Source organism: Corvus hawaiiensis, chromosome 2 (genome assembly GCF_020740725.1).
Source record: "Corvus hawaiiensis isolate bCorHaw1 chromosome 2, bCorHaw1.pri.cur, whole genome shotgun sequence".
Classification (NCBI taxonomy): Eukaryota; Metazoa; Chordata; class Aves; order Passeriformes; family Corvidae; genus Corvus; species Corvus hawaiiensis.
Window position 1 is genome coordinate 19,837,782 of NC_063214.1, and position 23,047 is coordinate 19,860,828.

The 23,047-nt window shown below is 50.9% G+C and overlaps 1 protein-coding gene across 2 annotated transcripts in view; it reads left to right on the forward strand.

The window, feature by feature from the left end:
* Positions 1 to 2,402: 2,402 nt before the first annotated feature.
* CLPB (caseinolytic mitochondrial matrix peptidase chaperone subunit B) overlaps positions 2,403 to 23,047 on the forward strand; it is a 74,187-nt gene continuing 53,542 nt past the window's right edge. The window contains exons 1-3 of one of the 2 annotated variants that reach the window (XM_048293917.1): positions 2,403 to 3,145; positions 4,024 to 4,075; positions 17,787 to 17,873. In XM_048293917.1, coding sequence (XP_048149874.1) covers positions 2,470 to 3,145; positions 4,024 to 4,075; positions 17,787 to 17,873 — 815 coding nt within the window. In that variant the 5' untranslated portion in view covers positions 2,403 to 2,469. The remainder of the gene's footprint in view (positions 3,146 to 4,023; positions 4,076 to 17,786; positions 17,874 to 23,047) is intronic. The other variant, XM_048293916.1, reaches the window with a different exon arrangement.

The window sequence follows — 23,047 nt, forward strand, 5'->3', positions numbered from 1 at the left end:
TGTGGCATCCCCACGGTACTGTGGCCAGGAGCAGGTGGGCATGCTGCCACTGGCAGTGCTGACTAGGATGTTATTTTTGGAAGAGCTCAGGCTCTGGCTCCCATCCAGCTCCGAAAATGCTGCCGAATCAGGATTTCTTTCTTTCCAGTTGGGAGCACCTAGGAACCCTCTTCCAGCTCCCATGAATAATTGTGTAAATGATGATGGAGCAGCATGGCATGTACCTAGACTGGCAAAGCAAAGCCTGTCTCGGCAGTGGGAATGTGGTACCGAGCCCCTTATCCAGGATTAGGCTCTTCCAGGGATGCAATAGTCAGAGGGATAGGGGAGCACAGGGATGTCACCATGCTCAGCACCTGTGAGGAGATAGGGACCTGGCATTGCAGGGCTTGCCATGCCACACCACTGCTCCCAGCATCCTCACCTGGGAAAAGGAGCCAAGGGAATCTCTGGCATCCTGTCCCACTGGAAGTGGACATTTGCAGTGGATGGCTGGGGACAGGGTGCTGTGGCTGGGGCTGGGGGACCCTCTCCCCTCGTCCTTCTCTCCCTGCCCTTTCTGGCTGCTCTGCGGTGGAAGCCTGGGATGTTCCCACCCTGTCTCCAGGGAAGTGGAAAGGTGAAAGCCATCACACCACAGCCCTTCCCAGCCCCCTGCAGTCCTGGTGCTGGAAGCAGGAGCACCCACCATCCCAGCTAGCCCAGCCATGTGGCACCACATGCCATTCCCAATTTGGAACACAGACGGGAGTCATGGGGTAGGGAGGACAGGCTGGGGGAATGGGGTATTTGGGCTGGGGAAGCCGATGAGCTGGGCTGGGGAGCATGATGGGAGGAGCTGGGGAGCTAGAGAAACTGGGCTGTTAGAGCTGGAAGAACTGAACTGAGCAACTGAGCAAGGGGAGTCAGCAGTCAGTCTGGGGGAGCTGGGCTGGGGAACTGGGAGCACTGGGCTGATTGAACTAGAAGATCTAGGTTGGGGAACTGGGAGCACTGGGCTGATGGAGCTGGGGGAGCTGGGCTGGGGAACTGGAAGCACTGAGCTGATGGAGCTGGGGAAGTAGACTGGGGAACTGGGAGTACTGGGCTGTTTGTAACAACTCCCAGTCCTGCTAGCCCCAGTCTGGGCACAGAAATGCCCATTTCTGACACCCTCTCGCACACTCCTGGGTCTTTCCCAGTCTCCTGGCTCCCAATCCTTATCCCTGCTCTGCCATCCTGCATGTGCCAGCAGTGTGCAGAGCTAAATCCAGGAATCAATAACTCAGGCAATAAACCCAAGTCTTTTTTAAAAAAAGATTTTTTTAAAAAATCAAATCCCTAAAATGCATCTTCTTAGCAGCTCTGTTTAACCCAGGAGTTTGTGGGACCCTGTGGAAGTGCTGGAATGATGGTGGGATGGCAAACTGGGAAAATGGCTGCTGGGATAATGGGGGGAAATGGGGGAAATTGGGGTGAAACAGGAGGAACTGGCTGGAATGGGAATTGCTGGTGGCAAATCCTGGGGCAGTAAAGGGCTATGGGCAACTTTGGGAGGACAGCATACACACACACGTGCACTCACACACACATGCATGCTCGTGCCTGTGCCCACACAGGCGTCCCCCAGAGGCATCTGCTCTCAGCCCGGCCTGCAGCAGATGCCTAGGATTCGTACCACCACAACATGTGCAAGTCCTCCCTGGGGGTACGAGTGCTGCACATGTGTGTGCACGGCTGCACGGGAGTTGTGTACACAGGAGAGCATGCGTATGCACAGGTGTGCACAAGTTCCTGTGTGCACACGTGTGGCATTGCATGTGTGCACGCAGAAACACCCGTGTGTGCGAGTGCACACGCGTGTGTGTGCACCCGTGTGTGCATGTGTGTGAATACACGTGTGTGCATGTGAGTTCATGTGTGTGCCCGCGTGCATCCGTGCATGCGTGAGTGCAGGTGTGTCTGTGTGATGTGTACTTTTGTGACGTGTGTGTGGTGTGTGTGTGATGTTTGATGTGTGTGGTGTTCGAAGTGCGTGTGGTGCGTGTGGTTCGATGCGCGTGCCCGTGTGCGTACGGTGCAAATACAGCCCAGAGTGTGCGGGCACGCGCGCCTGTGCTGGCCCGTCCGGGCGCGCCCGCGCGCGCGCCACCGCTCTGCGTAACACGGGCGGGTCTCAAAGCGCTCCCCCGCCGCCCCCCTGCGCTGCGCCCCCTGCCGGAGCCCGCAGCCACTTCCCTGCATGTCCCGTGTCCGACGCCTTTTTCCCGGCATGCCCCGGGCGGGCCGCGCCGCGGTGCCTCCCGGGGGTTGTAGTCCGCGGCGGTGGACAAGCGCGGCGCAGGGCGTGGTGGGGACTATATCTCCCGGCATGCCTTGGCGCCTCCCGCATCTTGCTCCGCCGGCCGGCAGCCGCCATCTTGGTCCACCGGCCTGAGCGACGGGGGGGGGGTAAGGTGCGAGCGGCGCAGCGCGGGGAGCGAGGGGACTATGCTGGCCTCTCTGGCGTTCCGCCCGCTGCCACAGGGGCTGGCGCGATTCCTCCGAGCGCGGCGATGGTGGTTGCCATCACGTGCGACCTACGGGACTGCGGCGGCGGCTGTGGCTGAGGGGGCCGGGACCGCCGGACCGCGGCTGCTCCCGATATTGGCCGCCAGGGGGCGCCGTGATCTCGCGCCGCCGCCGAGGGCGAGGCTGCCGTGGCGGATCGCGGCCTGCAGGGGGAGACAGAGGGGCCCGGGGGGGAAACCCCCGGTAAGGGGGGCCGTCCCCGGGGGGTCTCCGCCAGCTATTCCGCCAGGCCCCACTTTACCAATAGGGTCAGGCCCAGGGGGCTCTCTCGTAGTTAATGGGCCAGGCCTAAAGGAGACCCCTACAGCAGAGAAGCTAGGGCTGCCTGTTCCAGGTCTGGCCCCACTGCAGACCCCCCGGCCACCTGCCACCGGCCTGGTCAGCACTGGCTGCCTTGTGCCAGGAGCATCGTCCAGCTTCATGGCATCCCTCAGAGAGCCGACGCCATGGCCCTCAGGTGCAGAGAAGCACGGCTGTCATGCGGGAGACCCCGGCAGGCATCAGAGCGGCGCTGGGAGCTGCTCCGCGGGAGCAGGGCTGCCTGCCCTCATCGCTGCGCTGGCTTACTGCTACCTGCGGGACCGCCTGTCCAAGGGTGACTATCGCTGCTGGGGCCGGCCCCGGGGCGGGAGGGGCGGGATGCAGGACAGAGGGTCCTGTGCCCTTTGGGAGGGGATGTGGGGTCCCTCCTCGGGGAATGGAACCTGCCCACTGGCACTGGCCTGGGAAGCTCTCCAGGGAAGGGGTTACCCTTAATGCTTCAGGGGTAAAGGGGCTCCAAGAGAGCTAGCAAGAGACTTTGGACATGGGTCTGAAGAGACAGGATATGGGGGAATGGCTTCCCACTGGCTGGGTTCTTCTAACCCTGAAGCTAGGGTTAGGTGGGATATTGGGAAGAAATTCTTGCCTCTGAGGGTTGGTGAGGCCCTGGCACAGGTTGCCCAGAGAAGCTGTGGCTGCCCCATCCCTTGGAAGTGTTCATGGACCTGTTGGACAAGGCTTGGAGCAACCTGGTCTAGTAGAAGGAGCCCCTTCTCATGGCAGAGAGGTGGAATGAGATAAGCTTTAAGGTCCCTCCCAACACAAACCATCCCTTATCTCATTTCCCAGAGCTGGGTGCTGCTCTTCCCATCTCTAGCCAGGGGGTGTCATTCTGACTCTGTGGTAGGAACACTGCTGTGGTGTCTGGAAACCTCTGACTGAGGCTGTGACACCCTGGGGTGACAGTGCCCACTGCCCTGGGATTCCTGCTGCATCCCACAGCCCCCTGTTCGCAGAGTGTGTGATGGGGGACAGGGGTCAGTCACCAAGACAGCGAGAAGTTTTTGGGTAACCTGCTCACGGGAATAGCCCCTTGCTCACTGGGGTGGTCAATGAGAGCTCTGAGCAGCAGCAGCCCCTGCACATTCCAGGTTAGGATGTCTGTGTGTGTGCCTCCATACTAACTCCCTCTCCCTTCTTTCTGCATTTCAGAGGATGCTCTTCTGGAAGCTGCAAGGATTAACAACGTTTCAGAAGTCAAGAGGTGAGCAGGGTTCTGAGATGTGTGAGAGCAGTGTGCCAAGGGCTGGGAAGGCAGGAAAGCCTGTCAGCACTTGGGAAAGGAAGGGGCTGGCTGCTCCCAGCCCCCATGGGGTGCTCACCTCACCATCTCAGATCCAGAGTGGGTGGGGAGAGATGGGGAGCACCATTACTTGTTGAGTAGGAGGTGGATCGCACTTCCTTGTGCTGAGAGAGGGCAGTGTGAGGCTGTGCTGTGCAGATAGAACGTACCCCTGTGAGTGACATCCCACAGAGGCTCATTTGTTGGGGTCTGTCTCTGAACAAACAGCCCTTGTGGGCTCCTCAGCCTGAGCCAGGAGTTCTCCAAGAGCCTTTTGTCCCATAAGGAGCAGAGGAGAGAGATCCACCTGCCCAAGGAAGTCATGGAAGTGAGTGGTTGGGTGACCAAAGATATAGCTGTTAGGGAGTGGAGCATCTCCAGAGCTCCTCTCCCATGGCAGCAGGCTTTTTGTCACAGTTGGCTGTGCCTGTCCCATTGGGGTGGTGCCATGGCACCTTTCAGGAGCATCTAGCAGCATTACATTCCCTGAGGTGGTAACAAAAAGCCAGTTTCTCAGGCTCAGCATGTGACTGGTCCCCAGGAGGCATGTTCTTCCTGTGGCCAAACCTGCCGGGAGAGACTCAAAGGTTCTCAGGATGGTTTGTGAGCAGCACTGCTGTGTCACTGACCAATTGCTGCACCCAGTGCCAGGGGACAAGGTCTAGGACTGTGGGAGGAAAGCAAGTCTCCCATAAAGTGAGACTCGTGAGAACCTTGGAGTTGCTTCTTGAACAGAGCCTGGCACTCCTACCTGGTATCTCTCAGAATCCGAAAAGTGTCCCAGGTCCTGAGTGCTGCCCTCATCCAGTATGGAATTCAGATTTTTTTGACAGCCTGACAGCTCGTGTAGGATGGGAAGAGACATTGCTGCTCTCCTGTGTACACCACACATGTGTTTCTGTCTCTGGCTGAGATCTCCCACCCAGCACAGGCACCTGGGGAGGTGGGAGCTGCTGTCTCTGTGTAGAAGGAAAGAGAAGAGAAGGATAGCCGAGGACAAGGAGAAGGAGAGGAGAGCCCTCTTGGCTTGCAGCCAGGGGATGTTCCATCCAGTCTCCAGGATCTTGGATGAAGCAGCCTGGGTCTGCTGCACCCTAGGGCTGAGATCTGGCCTGGATCAAGGGCCAAAGAGGATATTGGTGTGCAGCTAATTGGCACATGTGTTCTGCTGCTTGTAATTGCAGGAAGCTGCTGTTTAGGGATGTCTGGGTGATTTGTGAGCCTGGCCAGGCAGAACAGCAAGAGGGATGCTTTGTGCTCCAGCTGGTCAGGGCAGGGCTGGCGGCTGTATGCCATCCTGCTGGGCTGCACATCTACAGCTTCTCCCTTTGTTTCTGTGCTCTGTCACAGAATTACAGAATCATTTGGGTTGGAAAAGCCTTCTGAGATCATTGAGTCCAACCAATCCCCCAGCACTGCCAAGCCCACCACTAAACCATGTCTCCAAGTGCCACATCTACATGTCAGTTAAGTCCCTTCAGGGATGGGGACTCCATCACTGCACCAGAGCTTGACGACCTTTTCCATGAAGAAATTTTTCCAAACATCCAACCTAAACCTCCCATAGCACAACTTGAGGCTGTTTCCTCTCCTGTGAGAAGAGCCTGACCCCCACCTGGCTACACCCTCCTTTCAGAGAGTTGTACAGAGTGAGAAGGTCCCCCCTGAGCCTCCTTTTCTCCAGGTTGAGTCCCCCCAGCTCCCTCAGCCACTCCTCATCAGCCCCTTTGCTCCAGACCCTTCAGCAGCTCCACTGCCCTTCTCTGGATGCCCTTCTCCAGCATCTCAAAGTCTTTCTGGTCACGAGGAGCCTAGAACCGCACACAGGATTTGAGGTACCTAGTCAGTGCCTAGTACAAGCAAACAGTCATTGCGTCGGGCTTGCTGGCCACACTGTAGCTGATACAAGTCAGGGTGCCATTTGCCTTCTTGCCCACCTGGGCACACCTGACTTACGTTCAGCTGCTGCCAGCCAGCACCCCCAGAGCCTTTCCTGCTGTGCACTTTTCAGCCACTGTGCTCCCAGCCTGTAGCTCTGCACAGGGTTGTGGTGATCTAAGTGCAGGACACAGCACTTGACCTTATTGAACCTCATACAGTGGCCTCAACCTATCGAGCTAGCCTGTCCAGATCCCTCTGCAAAGGCTCTCCTTCCCATCCTGTTCCCTGTGGGTCTGGCAGCCTTCCCACTGTTTGAAGTTTTTTGCCTAACTCTGCTTGGCACATGCCTTTGCTTGTGCAAAAAGCATGAATGGTGAAAACTACTGACTCGCCCTGCTGCAGGCAGTTTCAGCCTCAAACATGATGAGGGGACTGGAGCATCCCTCTTACAAGGAAAGGCTGAGGGAGCTGGGGCTGTTCAGCCTCAAGAAGAGATGACTTGAGAGGGGAGCTCATCGTTTTCTGTCAGTGTTTGCAGGGAGGTTGTCAGAGGATCGACCAGGTTCTGCTCGATTGTGCCCAGCAGCAGGACAAGGGGCATCAGGAGAAACTGGTGCACAGGAAGTTCCATCTCAATATGAGAAAGAACCTTGTACTATGAATGTGACAGAGCACTGGAACAGCCTGCCCAGAGAGTCTGTGGAGTCTTCTTCCTTGGGGATATTCAAACCCCACTTGGACACAAGCCTGTGCAGCCTGTTGTGGGTGAACCTCCTTAAGGAGAAGGTTGGACAAGGTGATCTCCAGAAGTCACTTCCCACCCCAACCACTCTCTGATTCCATGCATCTCTTGACAACAAGCTTCCAGAGCCCAGGATTGCCAGAGCTACTGCAGAGCTGACAGAGGAGACAGTCTTGCCTTCAGTGCTCTCTCCACCTGCAAGGGGCAAAGTTCAAATTGAGCCTTGACAGGGCAGGAGTGTGACAATCCAGCTGGGCAGCACCATACATGGAACATGACCTGTCCTCCCTTCACACTACTGTCCCCTGGGGAGTCAGGAGAGGGGAGGCTGAGAGGGTGGTATTTCTAATACAGCTTCAGGCTTGTTTGAAGTGGGGTGCTGACCTTTTCCAAGTGCCTTCTTCAGCTGACAGCTGGTCATGGCCCTCTGCACATGAAAACATGAGAATATAGTGACTAGGAAATGCAATCTTTTAGGTCTAAAGTGTAGAAAATGGCCATGTGAGAGAGGGTGGGAGGTACCAAGAAGATCATGAGACCCCACCTGAAGTACTGATTCTAGCTCTGGGGCCCTCATCATAAGAAGGATGTGGCGCTGCTGGAGTGAGCCCAGAGGAGGCCATGAAGATGCTCCAAGGGCTGCTGGAGCCCCTCTGCTCTGGAGACAGGCTGGGAGAGCTGGGGGTGTTCAGCCTGGAGAAGAGAAGGCTTCAGGAAGACCTTAGAGCCCCTGCCGGGGCCTAAAGGAGCTGCAAGAGAGCTGGAGAGGGACTCCAAGGGCCTGGAGTGACAGGACAAGGGGGCATGGCTTCAGACTGACAGAGGGCAGAGTTAGATGAGATATTGGGAAGAAATTCTTCCCTGTGAGGGTAGTGAGTCCCTGACACCGGCTGGCCAGAGCAGCTATGGCTGCCCCATCCCTGGAAGTGTTCAAGGGCAGGTTGGCCAGGTCTTGGAGCAGTCAGGTCTAGTGGAAGGTGTCCCTGCCTGTGGCAGAGGGGGTTAGAACTAGCTGAACTTTAAGGTTTCTCCCAACCCAAACCATTCCATGATTCTGTAATTGTTCCAAGCAGTGATTTTTAACTCTGTTGAGAATGAACAGGCCTTTCAGGCATACCAGACAGACCTCACTGGAACACACATGTTTGTATTGCTGAGGGAAGAATGCAAATCCACAGGCTGGATCCAGCCCCTCTGCTGTAGGATTGCCTCTCCCTGAGCTCCTCTGAGCTCCCAGACAAGTTTTCTCATCTTTAACCACTTGTTCAATGCAGGGAACCAGGCTGAATTTTTCATTGAGGTGAAAGAACGTGTTAACTTCTGAGAGCATCCCCTTTGGAGCATGTGGCAAACCAGCTCTTCCCTCCAAGCCCTTCATGCTGTTAGCCAGCACAGAAGATAACACCTAATTAATGTAGATAATTTCCCTCAGCCTCAGTTGTTCTGTGCATTTGGAGAGAAAGCGAGAAACAAAGGCATAAAAAATGCCCACCTCAATCCCACTTGTGTTGATATTCAGTAATAATATTGATTCTTTGTGTTCCAGCTTTGTCTCCTAATAAGCCACCCCAAAAGCACAGGCTTTTAGCAGTTTTCTCACCAGATAACCATGATGGAGCAGTGTTTTCCTCAGCACTGTGCAACTGTGACTCATGGAGACACAGAGTATGTGTCAGATGCCTGTTATCAGCCTCATTCCTAACAGCAGGCAGCCACCCAAATCTGTGTGGTAATGAGATCTGGAGCTGACCAGGTGCTCTCCTGCTCTCACAGGGGTCCAGAGGGACATGGCAGTGGGGCAGGAAGCTCTGTGTCAGTTGCTGCAGCTGAGTCTGCTCTCCTCAAGCTGATTTTTTAGGTGGAGGAGATGCAGAAACAACTAAGTCAGGCTTGATTGCCCCAAACAGTGATCTCTCTTGTTTTCAAGCAGCACCACTCATCTTGGCTCTGACTCATCACAGTGCTGCTTCCTCCAGACTGTGCTTGTGTCTTCTTCCCTGTTTGTAAGCAGCAGAGGTCATTGAGCAAGATTTCCCCCATCCCTGTCTCTGGAAGTGTTCAAGGCCAGGTTTGACAGGGGTTAGAGCAACTGGTCTAGTGGAAGGTGTTCCTGCCCATGAGAGGAAGTAGGAACAAGATGAGCTTTAAGGTGTCTCCCAACTGTAACCTTGTCAATTCTCTCCAGTTTGGGCAGTGGACTGGGGGTACAGCAGCACCTTCTGTTTGCTTCCTGGCTCAAGGATTCGTTAAAGAATTCAAAGACTGCATTTGAATTCAGAGACTGGGTAAAAAATCCCTCTGTAGTGAGTCAGGCTTTGCTTACTTGGAACATCAGATCATTGGAAGACACTGTGTGGAGGAGGTGGGCCTTTATGGGAGCAGGTATCCCGTGTTGTACCTGTTGAAGCATTTTCTCTCACAGAATAACTGTGAGTGTCGTGACTGAGGCTCGAGGGATGCCTGAATGCTTTGTAGGGTGAACAGAAGAGTCGTGTCATTGGCTCCTGGAGCATGATGGCCTCTGGCCACTAGCCATCATGTACTTTATCTCGGTCCTGAACAGCTGTGACACATCTTCAGCAGGGAGATGATTTATAATTACATGTATTTCCATTGCTCCATGTTTATATGATGTTGGGCCTGCATTTGTCTGTGTGTATCTGAGTTACAGACATCTGGGGTTTTTAGAATGAAAATATGTTTATCATGTAAATGTCCCCTTTAATCTTTTCTCCTAAATGGCCAAATTATCCAGGACTGGGTTTCAGTGGAAGTTTTGTTACTGGTTATTGAGTTTGATTTGGCCTGCGGCTCTGGGAATTCAGAGCAGATACAACAGCCCAGATTTCTTCACGTTGGCAATGAAGTATTGGGGAGACTTGTGTGTGCTGTGCTTTCCTGTACTACATAGCTGGAAAACTGCCCTTTTTAATCTGTTTCTTGGTGTATTTTGGCCTCACAGGATTGTTTGAGTTTGCACACTGAGTCACAGAGCAGTGTCACTGCTGTCGGCACCAAGCCAACCATGGGAGACAGGAGATCTCATGGTTCTTTCCCAAACAGCTTTAAAGCCCTTAAATCCCAGATCCCTCTCTCTGGAAGCAGACACCAACACACCTGGATGTGTGGGAGTTTCTGGATGTGTGGAATGTATCTGGGAACCATCATAGGGTTAATTCGAGTTAGTGGAGGTGTTTATCAGCAGGGCTGAGTGCAGGATAGCCTCTCTGAGCCGCTCTGGGTTTGGAGGAGAAGCAGTCCACCAGCATGGATGTGGCCTGTACAACCAGGGGAGCAATTATTCCACTTTCCTCACAGCTCAGGAGCTGAGGGGCGCCTTGGAAGATGTCAGGCAGCAGGTTAAAAACATGCCGAGTGCTTGCTTACACAGCACATAAACTGTGAATGTTGGTGGATGTGAGGGAGTCTTGACACTTGAGTTTGGACCTGCGCAGAGTAAGTTGAGCAGGTAACACAAGCCACCTCCAGTGGAAGTGGATTGCCAGAAGTTAGTGTATTATGCTCAAATCCCTCTGCAAACAGTGGTGACTCAGGGTCTTTTCCCACTTCTGCTGCTGGCCTCTGCCAGAGCAGGCTGGCAGGCTGGTGGGGTATTTTTCTGGCACACAGCTCAGCTATTGCATTAGGGTGCCTGAACTGGGGCTACTCCATGTAAGGTTTCACATTCTCTTCCAAACCTGGTGATGCCAACTGTAGAATCACAGAAGGGTTTGAGTTGGAGGGCACCTTGAAGCTTATCCAGTTCCAGACCTCTGCCATGGACAGGGACATCTTCCACTAATCCAGGTTGCTCCAAGCCCCAACCAACCTGGTTTTGAACATTTACAGGCATGGGGCAGCCACAGCTACTTGCATGTCTGTATTAGTCTTTTCAAGCTTGGGTTGTACCTCTGACTTTCCCCACTTTGTGTGCTCTCACCTATGGTGGTTTTGCCCATCCACTGTGCCTTCAGACCTGCTCTCCTTTCAGAGTTTGCTTTACGTCCTGAAATTTGGCCTTATAAGAGCTTCCCTTTGATTTTGAAAACTTATTTCCAGGAGTTTCTCCTTGGCCACTGGTCTCTCCGCATGGCCTGTTTGGCTGTCAGTGTTAGGGTTACCAGGATTCCTCCAGGATCCCCCCATGTCCTGGGAGCAGCCTTCCTGCCTTGAGAGCTGCAGAGAAATGCTATTCCTCTCTGCCTTGCCTTGCCTTGCCTTGCCTTGCCTTGTCCTGTCTTCCCATCTCATCTGCATCTACCCTGCCCCCCAGTGTGCCAGTCCATACGTTTTCACGGAGCACCATGGTGTGTTACTGGCCCTGGAATGATGGTGAGGGGTGAGAAACAGCCGTGAGCTCTATGCAAGAAGACAGCAGCTGCATCAAAGGGGTTTTAGCAGCTTGCTGTGTCCTCCTGTCCAGGCAGATCCTTTCCCTGGCCTCTAGCAGGGATTGTGCTTTCGTGTTCCGAGATATTGTTCAGTTGGGATGTTTTTCTTCCCCCCTTCTTCTGCAAAGCAGAGGGCCATTCCCAAGAGGGTGAGCACATCTGAGAGTGTCCCCCACTCTGCAGTTAAACAGTGACATATTGGGACAGGGCTGAGAGAAACAGAAGCTATTGTTGTTGCAAAAGTTCAAGTTTCCAGCTTCCTCTTCCTCCACCTGTCAGGAGGGAGTGCTGGGCATGCTCCCGGCACTGAGCACAAACTCAAACATGCCCTCTGGGCTCAGCAGTGTCACTGAGTCAGTCACCCAGAACCCCAGTGGCGGGGTGAATAGAAGGCACATCTGTCCGGGGGCAGTGGGGGGAGAAGGCTCATCGCTGCCGACGTGGGCTCTTTATCTCTTCTGCGGGGATCAAAGTGCTGAAGCTTTGGGAGCTGCTGTCTCGAGGTAAAATAGAGCATATGCACAAAGCAGTGGGTGCTGCTCTGCCCAGATTCCTCCAGCAAATTCCAGAGCAGACAGTGAGTTCATAGAATCAGGGAATCACAGAGTGGTTTGGGTTGGAAAGGGCCTTAAAGCTCACCCCCAGTTCCAACCCTCTGCAATGGACAGCGACACCTTCCACTAGACCAGGTGGCTTCAAACCCCATCCAGCCTGGCCTTGAGCACTTCCAGGGATGAGGCAGACTCTGGGCAGCCTGTGCCAGGGCCTCACCACCCCTGCAGGGCAAAAATTCTCCCTAATAGTCAATCTAACCCTGCCTTCTGTCAGCTTTCTGCCCTGAAACCATTAAAAAAAAAAAAAGTTTAACTGGAATCCCTTAATTATGAGTACTTCCCCCATCGGAAACAGCACCATCTCTGACTTGGGGTTCTTCTCCTGACTGGGTCTTGAGTCACAGAATCCCAGAAGAATTAGGGTTGGAAGAGACCTTTAAAGGTCATCTAGTCCAACCCCTGCCATGGGCAGGGACATCTTGGTGGCACTGCCACAGTCAAGGAACAGTTTGTCATTTGAGAACACTGGAAATGGCGCTAATAGAGCTGTATCCATGTGAGAAACTCCTTAGGAGGTGAGTGTCCTGGCTCTTACTTGGTTAAAATGTGGATAAACATCCTAAACATTGATCAGAGGATTTTATTTAATTAAAATAAAATACTCCTTCTGGTAAATACATTTGGCTGTCTGGGATCGGAGCAGTGGTCGTGGCTTTATTGATTGTCATATCATTAAATCAGGCAGAGAAAAAGTAAGTGATGGGCCTGAAGACCCTGAACATAAAGTTCAGTTGTCTGAAAATCTGTTAAGTTGCTGAGCATCCTGCAATGATTTAACAAAAAAAAAAAAGGAATCCAGCTCCTAAATGAAATGTCAATGCATATTATGGTAGATGATGTGATACGAGTAATTCTCTCACTGGGCTCAGTGATGTGGCATTCCAGATGCTTATGGTGATCTAGATTCCTGAATGGAAAACTACTTGACTGATCCTAGTACCTTTGCTCCAAGCTGTAACCTAATCCCACAGGAGAGGCTCCAACATCCTTCCTGTTGGATGCACAATGGTTAAACAGGTTTGACTGCCAGACTAGGATTTTTTTTTTTTAAAGGAATGGAGATAATTCATTATTCAGTATGTCCTTCCACTGTGTCTGTAGAGAAAAAAGCCTTTCAGTGAGTTTACAGGTATTTTTCAGTGACTCCAAAGAGCCTTGAGAATTCTAAAATCACAGGATAACAGAATGGCTTTGGTTGGAAGGGACCTTAAAGATCATCTAGTCCCAACCATTCTGCCATGGACAAGGACACCTCCAACTAGACCAGGTTGATCCAAGTCCTTTCTAAGCTGGCCTTGGACACTTGCAGGGATGGGGCAGCCGCAGCTGCTCTGGGCAGCCTGTGCCAGGGCCTCACAGGGAATGTGAATCCCAATATCTAATGTAAATCTCTCATATTTTAGTTTAAAATGTCATATTTTTATTTTAAATAAAGGCTGATGTCCTGTCCTTTGTCTCACAGGGAGATGCTGAAGAGTTTCACTGCAGGTCCCATTTATGAGAAAACAAATGTAACAGGAGAAGGGGGACTTCACACTGACACAATGTGGGGTTAGATTGTATATTGGGAAGAAATATCCATCCCTGTGGCTGCCCTATCCCTGGAAGTGTTCAAGGACAGGTTGGATGGGGCTTGGAGCAACCTGGTCTAGTGGAAGGTGTCCCTGGCTGTGGCAACGGGGTTGGAACTGGATGATCTTCAAGGTCACTTCCAGTCCAAACCCTCCCATGAAATGTTAAATCTCATGACAGATGAAATTAAGACTGACCCTTTGCAGCAGAGCAACCCAGTGGCTGGCAGAAGGTGACCAGGATGGTCTCTCTGCCCCTTTAATGTAAAATCATATAAATACCATGGCCAAGTGCAAATAGGGCTGATACTTCGCAAAATTACATTAATTAAACTCTACTGAGGCTGTTAATCAGTGATTGGTGTTGGGCTTTAAGGCTTTTATTGCCAGGCAAAAGTTCCCAGCCTGTAGGGGTTTGTGTGCCTCCATCCTGCAGAGTTTTGGTGTTGGGGTTGCCTTGCCCCTTCTGGGTTCCTCTTTCAGGCTCCCTCTCCCTTGTCATCAAGCTGCCTTTATTTCCTGGCTTTTCTGTGGCTATAGGCTGTCACACTGACGTGCTGTAGGAAGGGAGTGATGTGAATGTTACTGCTTTCAAATGGACAAGTAAATACAATGAAATTCAGAAATAGCTTGAACATGTTGGTCCACACCACTCTGAGAGACAAGTGGAAGGGGACTAGGCATCACAATGTCCGGGAAAGGATTTTTGGAAGCAGCTGGGGTGAATCAGGGGGAGACAGTAAGATGTCTGCCGTTGCAGCATCCTGACAGCTCTGGTGCTGGTGGGAATGGCTCCTCAGGGTCTGCGGGAGCTGGAATTGGTTCCTGTAGTGGCAGTGAGCGTGCAGCTTTCCAGCTGGGGGAGCAACTCCCTGTGCCTTCACAGAGGACACGGCACAGATGGAGCTGTGGTATGGATTTCTCCCGCAGGCAGTGTCCTTCCAGCTGGAGCAGGTGATGGTGTGACCAGCAGTGGCCGTGGGTCTGAGTCAGGCTGTCTTATCTCTGTTGTGAGTGCAAACATCTCTGTAAGCGGAGCTGCAACGGGAGCTGATCTCTGCAGATAGCAATCTGCTATCCCTTGTGTGTCTGGGCACATCCAGCCTCACCAGGATGGAAAGCTTTGGGGCTGCACAGGAATATTTCTCCTTTCAGCAGACTGTTGTCTGAGAGGGCTCTTCAGACAGCAGAACTGGCAACATGCTCTTAGTGTTCACTTGCAGGGATGTGGCGCTGGCAAAGGAGAAAGCATAAGGATATTTTCACAAATTCTTCATGGAGAGGGTTGTCCAGCCCTGGCACAGGCTGCCTGGGGCAGTGGTGGAATCCCCATCCCTGGAGGGATTTAATAGATGTGTGGATGTAGCACTTGGGGACGTGGGTTAGTGGTGAGCTTGGCAGTGTTGGGGGAATGGTTGGACTTAATGGTCTCAGAGGGGCTTTTCCAACCCAAATGATTCCATAATTCTATGCCATACCTTGTGGGGGACCAAGGCTGGTCTTGTGCAACTCCCCAGATGAGTTTACTGGACCATTGTATAATGCAGGAGCTGCAGCCTGACCTGTGTTAGTCATGTGCAGGGCAAGTAGATCCAAACCCCCATAAGACTGTAGGTGAATCATCCCTGCTCTCCATCACAGTGCTGAGTGGGTCTTCAGATATTAAACTGCATAGAAAAAAGAAATAAAAATTGGATCTGATATGGATTCTATGTGAAAATTTGTTCTCAAGTATCAAACTTCTTTGGACCAAGGTCCTGTTGTTGACCTGCCAGATAGTTCATTACCATTAAACTTCAGCTTGTAACCCCGGTAAAGAGAGCATAAACCTTCTGTCAATGCTGTGATCATTTACAGTGGTCACAGCCTCCTGAATCACAGTTGGGAGCTGCAAATGAAGGCTGCCAGTTACGATTCTATTCTTTCAGCTATTAGGTCTCTGTCCAAGTGCCTGATGAACAGTTCAGAGCATCCAGAACCAGGACACCAGTGGTGGCCATGCCTTCTGTCAAAAAAAGGGTGGACAAATTGTCCACCCAGACCCATTAACTGTATGTCATACCACCACTTGAGTCAGAAGAGTTCACCAACATGCTTCTGTGTAGAGCTTGGCTGAAGCCATCTGCCTGTTGGCTCTCATGCCCCAGTCTCAGTCAAATAAGGCAAGTAGTCCAACTGGAGAGGAATACAGGCTTTTTATTCAGATGATGTTTATCTGGGTAGTTTCTCCAGTCAGTGGGGTGAACTGTGTTCAGCTGTGTTCAAGATATGAGCCAAAGTTTAGGCAGTGGTATTGCTGGTTGGACATAACTTTAGGATTATCATACCATATATCATAGCATCGAAGGGTTTGGTTGGGAGGGAGCTTCCAGACCATCTAGTTCCAACCCTTCTGCTATGGGCAGAGACACCTTCCACTAGGCCAGGGTGCCACAAGCCCTGCCCAACCTGGTATTGGACACTCTCAGGGATAAGACAGCCACAGCTTCTCTGGGCAACCTGTGCCAGGGCCTCACCACCCTCACAGCCAAGAATTTCTTCCCAATATCCAGTCTAACCCTGCCTTCTGTCCATGGGAAGCCATCCTCCCTGTCACTCCATGCCCTTGTCCAAAGTCCCTCTCCAGGTCTTTTGGAACCTCTTTAGGCCCTGGCAGGGGCTCTAAGTTTTCCCTGGAGCCTTCGCTTCTTCAGGCTGAACACCCCAGGTGCCTCAGTATATAAGAGTATATTTCTTCCTTGGGATAAGTTTCTAGTGAAACCACTGTGAAGGTTTCCAATGAGGTGGAGGAAGGTTGGCAAGACACCGTAGGTATAGCTGTGAGTGTTCCCTGGACCAGCATTCCTGCTTTCCTTTTTTTTTTCCAACTGTAGGAAGAGGAATATGGTTCGTTTACCTCCTTTTCACTCATTCCGTACCAGCACTCTTAACCATCTGACAGCATTGCCACCAGAGCAGACCAAGAGCAAGGAGTTTGGAAAGGCTGTCCGAGTTCAGATGTGTACCTCTCCAAGTCCTTAAAGCGGAGATCTGACTTGTTCAGTGCATGCAAGCGGTCACAACTGACCTTGACTTCCTTGCCTGGGATTCTGGGCGGAATTTTGAAACTTCAAGTGTGGTGCTTGCACAGGTGGAACATGGCTGGTGTCTTCACTTGTGGCTCTCCCAGCAGGAAGTTTAATGACAGCTCTTTCCTGTTACACTTGTGTGAAAGATGCACTGTGCAGAGACAGCCTCACCCAGAAAGGAAGATGGAAAAGCCTTAATTTGCAAAAAGGGAGAAGGATAAGCCAAGGGGCAGAGAACTGCTGACTCCTGCATGGTCCACCTTGCTTTCTAAAGCCTGACCCATGGCTGCCCTGCCTTGATACCAGCAGCACCTTGCTCCTGCAGGAAAAATGGGTTTGTAATCATGGATTTGGTTGTGTAGAGGGACCTTTTACACAGGCAGACAGTGGCAGGACAAGGGAAAATGCCTTCAAACTGACAGAAGGGAGATCTAGATTAGATATTGGGAAGAAATTCTTCTCTGTAAGGGTGCTGAGGCCCTGGCACAGGTTGCCCAGAGCAGCTGTGGCAGCCCCATCCCTGGAAGTGTTCAAGGCCAGGTTGGCCAGGGCTTGGAGCAGCCAGGTCTAGTGGAAGGTGTCCATGCCTATGGCAGAGGGGATGGAAGAAGATGGTGTTAAAGGTCCCTTCTAGTCCAAACCCTTCTGTGAATCATTCAGTGATTCTATGATTTGAACATGCAGGGTTTAGAGTTTGTCTCATTTAACTTGAGCACTGTAAAATTTGTGTGTCAATTCTGAACTTCCCCCTTTCCTTGTGGTCTGCAGAGAGAACTATCATTTCATTTTATTTGGGTTCAGCACTTGTTTTAGGATGAGCTAAATTATCTGTTGCAAGAACATGTCCCTTGCCATTATCTTGCAAAAGCTGAGAAAATTTTGGAGACACAGCACTGAGGATAGTTTGGTGCCTGGTATTTTTGTGGGTTGTCTTATTTGTTCTTATGCTATATGAGAAAACTGCAAAGTATCTGCAGATGGCATGGGCTTTGGAGGTCCACTGACCCGCTTCTGAAGCCTAATGGGTGCTTTGCAGCCAAAGGATCCAAATGTCATTGAAATTTGGGTTTATCCATTTTGCTGCTGATTGGTTCTTCAGGAATTAGGCTAAATAGAATAAATAAAGAAAGAAAGAAAAGAAGATGTTGGCACTGCACCCTTTGAAAGGAGTGGGATTGCCATCACCTGGATGTTTAAGTTTGGTCACCTGTGAGAACTGTACTGAATCAACTTCATGTGGGGTCTTCTGGGCTGTGCTGGAGTAGGTGCCTGCACAGTAAAACATTCTGCTTTCCCTCATTAGCTCCAGGATACTTGGGGTGCTCTCTTCATATCTGCTTCCTGACCATATCTCTCCCCTCTCCAGGTTGTTGGAAGAAGGTGCAGATGTGAACACAAGACACAAGCTTGGCTGGACAGCTCTCATGGTGGCAGCCATCAGCAGGAACTCCAGGTATGTGCATCTCACATCCTTCTGACTCACTTCAACCTTTTCCTAAAGCCATACTGAGCTCTGTAGAGAGTTCCCATAAAGTTTGGGATGTGTTGTAGAGCTTAACTCAAGGGAGCTTGTCACTTTCCTTATGGCCAGTATGTGGTGTGACAGATCAGGGCAGGCTGCTCCCGAGTTCTGCAGATGGTACAGCTGAACTGATGGTGCCATTCCACAGCAGCTCTCAGGTTTTGGCCATGGATGAGCCCATACCTGCAGGATGTTGTTGTGGTGGGTACCCCACCAGCCAAAATCGCTCCTGTAAGAGATGTCCCATCCCTTCTCACTAGTGGGGCTGTGGCTGGGGCTTTCGTTCAAGCCTTTCTGGCGCAAAAAGGCTGAATGCTGTGCCCTTGCTCCACAGTTCCCATGATGATCACTCTGGCTTCTTGTAACCTTTTAAAGACACTCCTAAATATATTCAGTCTACAACTAAATTCAATTAGGGTTTTTTTATTTAAGGAAAAAAAAAGAGAAAAAGAAATCCAATTTTGGAAAATGTGGGACAGACGGGAGAATGAGCTTTGATGTTACAACCTCTTGGGGATGCTTTACTTAGTCACAAGTTCATAAGCAAAAAAGCTTAATTACTTGGGAAAACACAGGATTAAAGCAGTGCACAAAGGCTGAATATCCGCTCTCGGGTGACACTATTCCAATCCATGTGCTGAGTTCGTGTGTGGTGCAAACTTTGATGTGTGCTATGACAAGCTGAAAGTCGTGACCTCCTCAGGGAGCTCCTTAAGACAGGCCCAGAGGTGGGGGCTCGGGACTGTTTGTTTAACTTTGATGTCCGAGCAGCAACGGGCCCTGTTATTTGCCTGTCCACGAAGGGATGGGCTTGGGAGCCTCCCACCTTTCCCAGTGGACAATGGTCAGCAGCAGAGTGTGACGACTGTTGACCATTCCGAGTGACTGGTGAAGCAGAACAGGGCTTCCCGAGTTGCAAAGGCTAAGGGGAGACAGGGAGAAAGGCTGTTCATGGGACAATAATTACCTAAAATCAGGCCTAAAATCAAGTGGAAATGCTAATGAAAACATCTTGACAGTAAAAAATGTGTGGACTCCAGACTGATCCTTGCTGAGAGGGCAGAGCCATCACTGCATCTGTCTTTGTTGTGTACCTGGCCAAAAGAAAAAGGTTTTGGCTGTGTTGGGAAAATTCTGTTTATTTTTCCCACATTTTGGATGAATACTGACTTAAATTGAAAATTAAGAAGACCTTGAATACCTGAAGCTCAGTAGAACTTGTCTCCATATAGCAGAAGAGTAATTAGATACTGTTGGACTTGATGATCTCAAAGGTCTTTTCCCACCTTTGTAATTCTGATTCTGTCCTTTATGGAGGCAAACATAAATGCAACCCAGACTTATTCCATCTGCACAATGCTCCGGCATTGTGCTAGACAAGGTTTTGACCCACAATCCTGTTTGTAGAATTGTAATGTCCACAATGCAGAGTGGGAAATGCTTGAGCTGGAACATGACCCACAGAGAGTTTGAAATTCCTTACAAATGGTTTGCTAATGGACCTAGTCCACAGGAAGAACTGTGTAACTCAGACTAGACATTGTGGCCAGGGTGTACTGGGGAAGGGAGAAGTCACAGGCACAAGGATGCAGGATGGTTTTGTTTTTAGAGTGTGGTCCCTCTGTAAAAGGTTATGCTCTAAATCTGCTTTCTCCAGCCACAGCAACTGATCTCACAATCAGAATCACGGGTTGGAAGGGACCTTGAAGATCATCCACTTCCACCTCCTGCCACAGGCAGGAACACCTTCCACTAGACTTGGCTGCTCCAAGCCCTGGCCAACCTGGCCTTGAACGCTTTCAGGGATGGGGCTGCCGCAGCTTCTCTGGGCAGCCTGTGCCAGGGCCTCACCACCCTCTCAAAGAAGAATTGCTTCCCTATATCTAATCTAACCCTTCCCTCAATCAGTGTGAAGACATCCCCCCTTGTCCAAATTCCTGTGTAATCCACCTGATGTGGTGGATTTGACGGTGTTATGACTTCTGGTCCTTAGCTTCTCAGGCCAACAGCTGCTGGAGAGGTGAGCTGGGCTGTCCCTGGCTCAGAGATGGCTGAGGTGCAGCCAGCTGAGCAGGACCTGCAGGTACTGTTTGCCTGCAACAAGATCAAGGTCATTCCAGTGTTTAATTTACTGGCTCTCTCACCACTTCCTCTTTTACTGCTGCTGATACCTGCACAGGTTCCTCAGCATGGTTTTGAAGGGCTGGGATGCTGGGAACTGAGATGAGTGTTTTCAGCTAAGAAAAAGGAAGCCTTCATCCTCAGATTACTGACTTTCCAAAGGTGTTTTTCAGAGAAGAACGATGTTTTCAGTCTCCACTGTGCCGCTGGTGATTTCTGTGACCTGTCCTTTAGCTTTGTCATGTTTCCCAATTTCCACAGCCCTCACTCTTCCAATTAGACAGCCCTAGTCCATCTGTTTAATTTAATTCCAGAGGCACTGCTTTAATGATTTCTGTCAGTTGCCATCAGCTACAAGATGAAATCCTGTGTGCTGGAAGTCAAGTTTGGGTTCCATCTTTTCTTTTTACAGCAAAACAATGATCATCTTCTTCCTCTTGGAAATGTCTTGTTTCCAAAATGTGGGGAGGCATTAAGGCAAATTCCCATGGATAAGTCTCCAGGAGGACACTGGTGTCTACCTGGGAGGGGAGATACAGCAGTGGATCTAGTGGAGAGGGACATTTAGGATTCCTTTTTTACGTGAGACAGAGTCAATATCCAGGTACAGGTAGTAATTGGGTCATGGGCTAAAGACACATTCGCTGTGACCATGTTTACAGGAGCAAAGAAAGGTTTTATGCTGTAATTCCCGTTGCTGGCGGAATTACTATAGCATTGGCATATTTTTAGTATTTAATCTTTAATTAAATGCACACTCAGAGCTTTGTGGGGTTTGTGCATTTGTTAAAATAAGCAATAAAGCTATCATAAATGAAACCCCAAAGCAGGTAGGACTTCAGCTGTGTGTCTGTATTTTGTAGCATAGTGACCTTTTCTATATACAGCTACTCCAGTTTTTATCATTACCACAGAAATAAAGTCACAGTGAAATATCAAATAATCTTATCAGCCTCCTCTGAGGTAGAGAACTACTTGTGTGAAAGGGGAAACTAAGGCACAGAGCAGCATGGAAAGTCTGAGTCCCAGTGGGATAAGTTTGAGTAGTTCTAAAGAACACTGGAGCCTTCTTCTGTTCCTGTTCCACAGCACTGGCACAACCCCTGGGCAGCAATTCTGAAGGGGGGGGCTAGAGCATGAGCACGAGTCTGATGAGGAGTGGCTGAGGGAGCTGGGGGCATCAGCCTAGAGAAAAGGAAGCTCAGGAGGACCTTCTCACTCTGTAAAATTGCCTGACAGGAGGGTGGAGCCAGGTGGGGGTGAGTCTCTTCTCCCAGGGAACAAGGGGCAGGAAAAAAGGAAACAGCCTCAAATTGTGCCACGGGAGCTTGAGGTTGGCTATTAGGGAAAATTCCAAGCCTGAAAATGTTGTCAAGCCCTGGAAGAGGCTGCCCAGGGCAGTGATGGGGTCACCATCCCTGGAGGGATTTAAAAATCATATGGATGTGGCACTTGGGGACAAAGTTTAGTGGTGGCCTTGGCAGTGCTCGGAGAACAGTTGGACTCAATGATCTCAGAGGGGTTTTCCAGCCTAAATGGTTCTGTGATTTTAGGGTTTCCAAAGTTTACTACATGGCTCAGGCGGTGGGGAGGAGCACCTGGGTGCACTCATAGGGGTTCCTTTCTCAGAGGTTCAAGCCTGTGCTAGGCTCCATAATGGCTTTCACAGTAGCAGCAGCAGCAATACCCATGTCTTAATTGGGCAGAGGTGCTCCAGCCCTTGGAGCATCATTTTGTCCTCCTCTGGACTCACTCCAGCAGCTCCACATTGTTCTGATTTTGGGAGGCCCAGAGCTGGAGGCAGCACTGCAGGTGGGCTCTCACCTGAGAGGGGCAGAGGGGCAGAATCGCCCCCTCCTCTGCTGCCCATACTGTGGGATCAGCCCAGGGCATGGGTTTCTGACAGCGCACTGTCAGGTCATGTTGAGCTTTGTCTTCCTGTTTCACTGGGGGCTTTAGCCTCCAAATCCCTCTTGACATTTGTCCACATCATCTACTCATCGTCATTTTCTTTTTGCAGCTTTGGCTTCCGGCACACCCTTTCTTCTTCTACCTTCCTCTTCAGGAACTCTTTGCATTTCTTCACCTTTGCTTCTCAACACCTTTCTTCTGGGAATGACCAATGTCAAGTGACTCCTCCCTGAGCCTCGGCTCTGCTTTTCCTTCTCTGCCTTTCTGTATAGATCAAAGGAGCTGTGGGTCAAAGGCTCTCTCATGGAACCAGAACCAGCAGAGCTTGGCCCAGCGTGGCCTTGTCCCATCCCCTGCCCTCCTCCAACCCTCCTTAGGGAGAGGAGTCAAGAAGTAGTTTGCTCCTTGCCTTGGTGTACATTGCTGGGAACTGTGCCTCTTCCACATGTGCATTGGAGGTGCTGTGTGGCTGTTTTATATTGGTAATGGCAATTCCTCATGCGTAGTGATATTCTAGTGGGTTTGTTCTGAGATTGGTGGAGGGTGACTGATCTGGAGCTGTTCCCTGTCTACAGGCAGTGACATGATGAACTGGTGCAGTCTTGTTATCTATATTAGGTACATACATCTGTTCCATGGGGTTTTTTTCACTCTTTTCACTTTAGGCAAGTCATTCAGAGCTGTCTGCAGTGGAGCTGGAGAAATATCTGAGTACCTTGGGAAGAAGGTATGGCCCAATGCATCACCTGTCAGAGAGCTGAGGAGTTGGGCATGGGTTTCAGCTGTGATTGACAGAATGTTTGGAGGGTCTGATCCTACAAACTGGGGCATTGGCTTTCAACCACTCCCTTTCTGGGTGACCACTTGGCTGTTCCTGCAGCTGTTACCCATGCCTCTGCCTTGGCAGCGCCCCCATCTCATCCTTCTTTTCAGGGATGTACACCATCTGATGTCTTGCAGCTCAGGCACAATATGATATTGTCAGTTTAGCAGGTTCTTGCACCTCTCCAAGCCACAGAAATGGCTTCTCTTCACGTTTCCTTACTGCTCCAGGCAGGGAGCAGGGCTTCTAA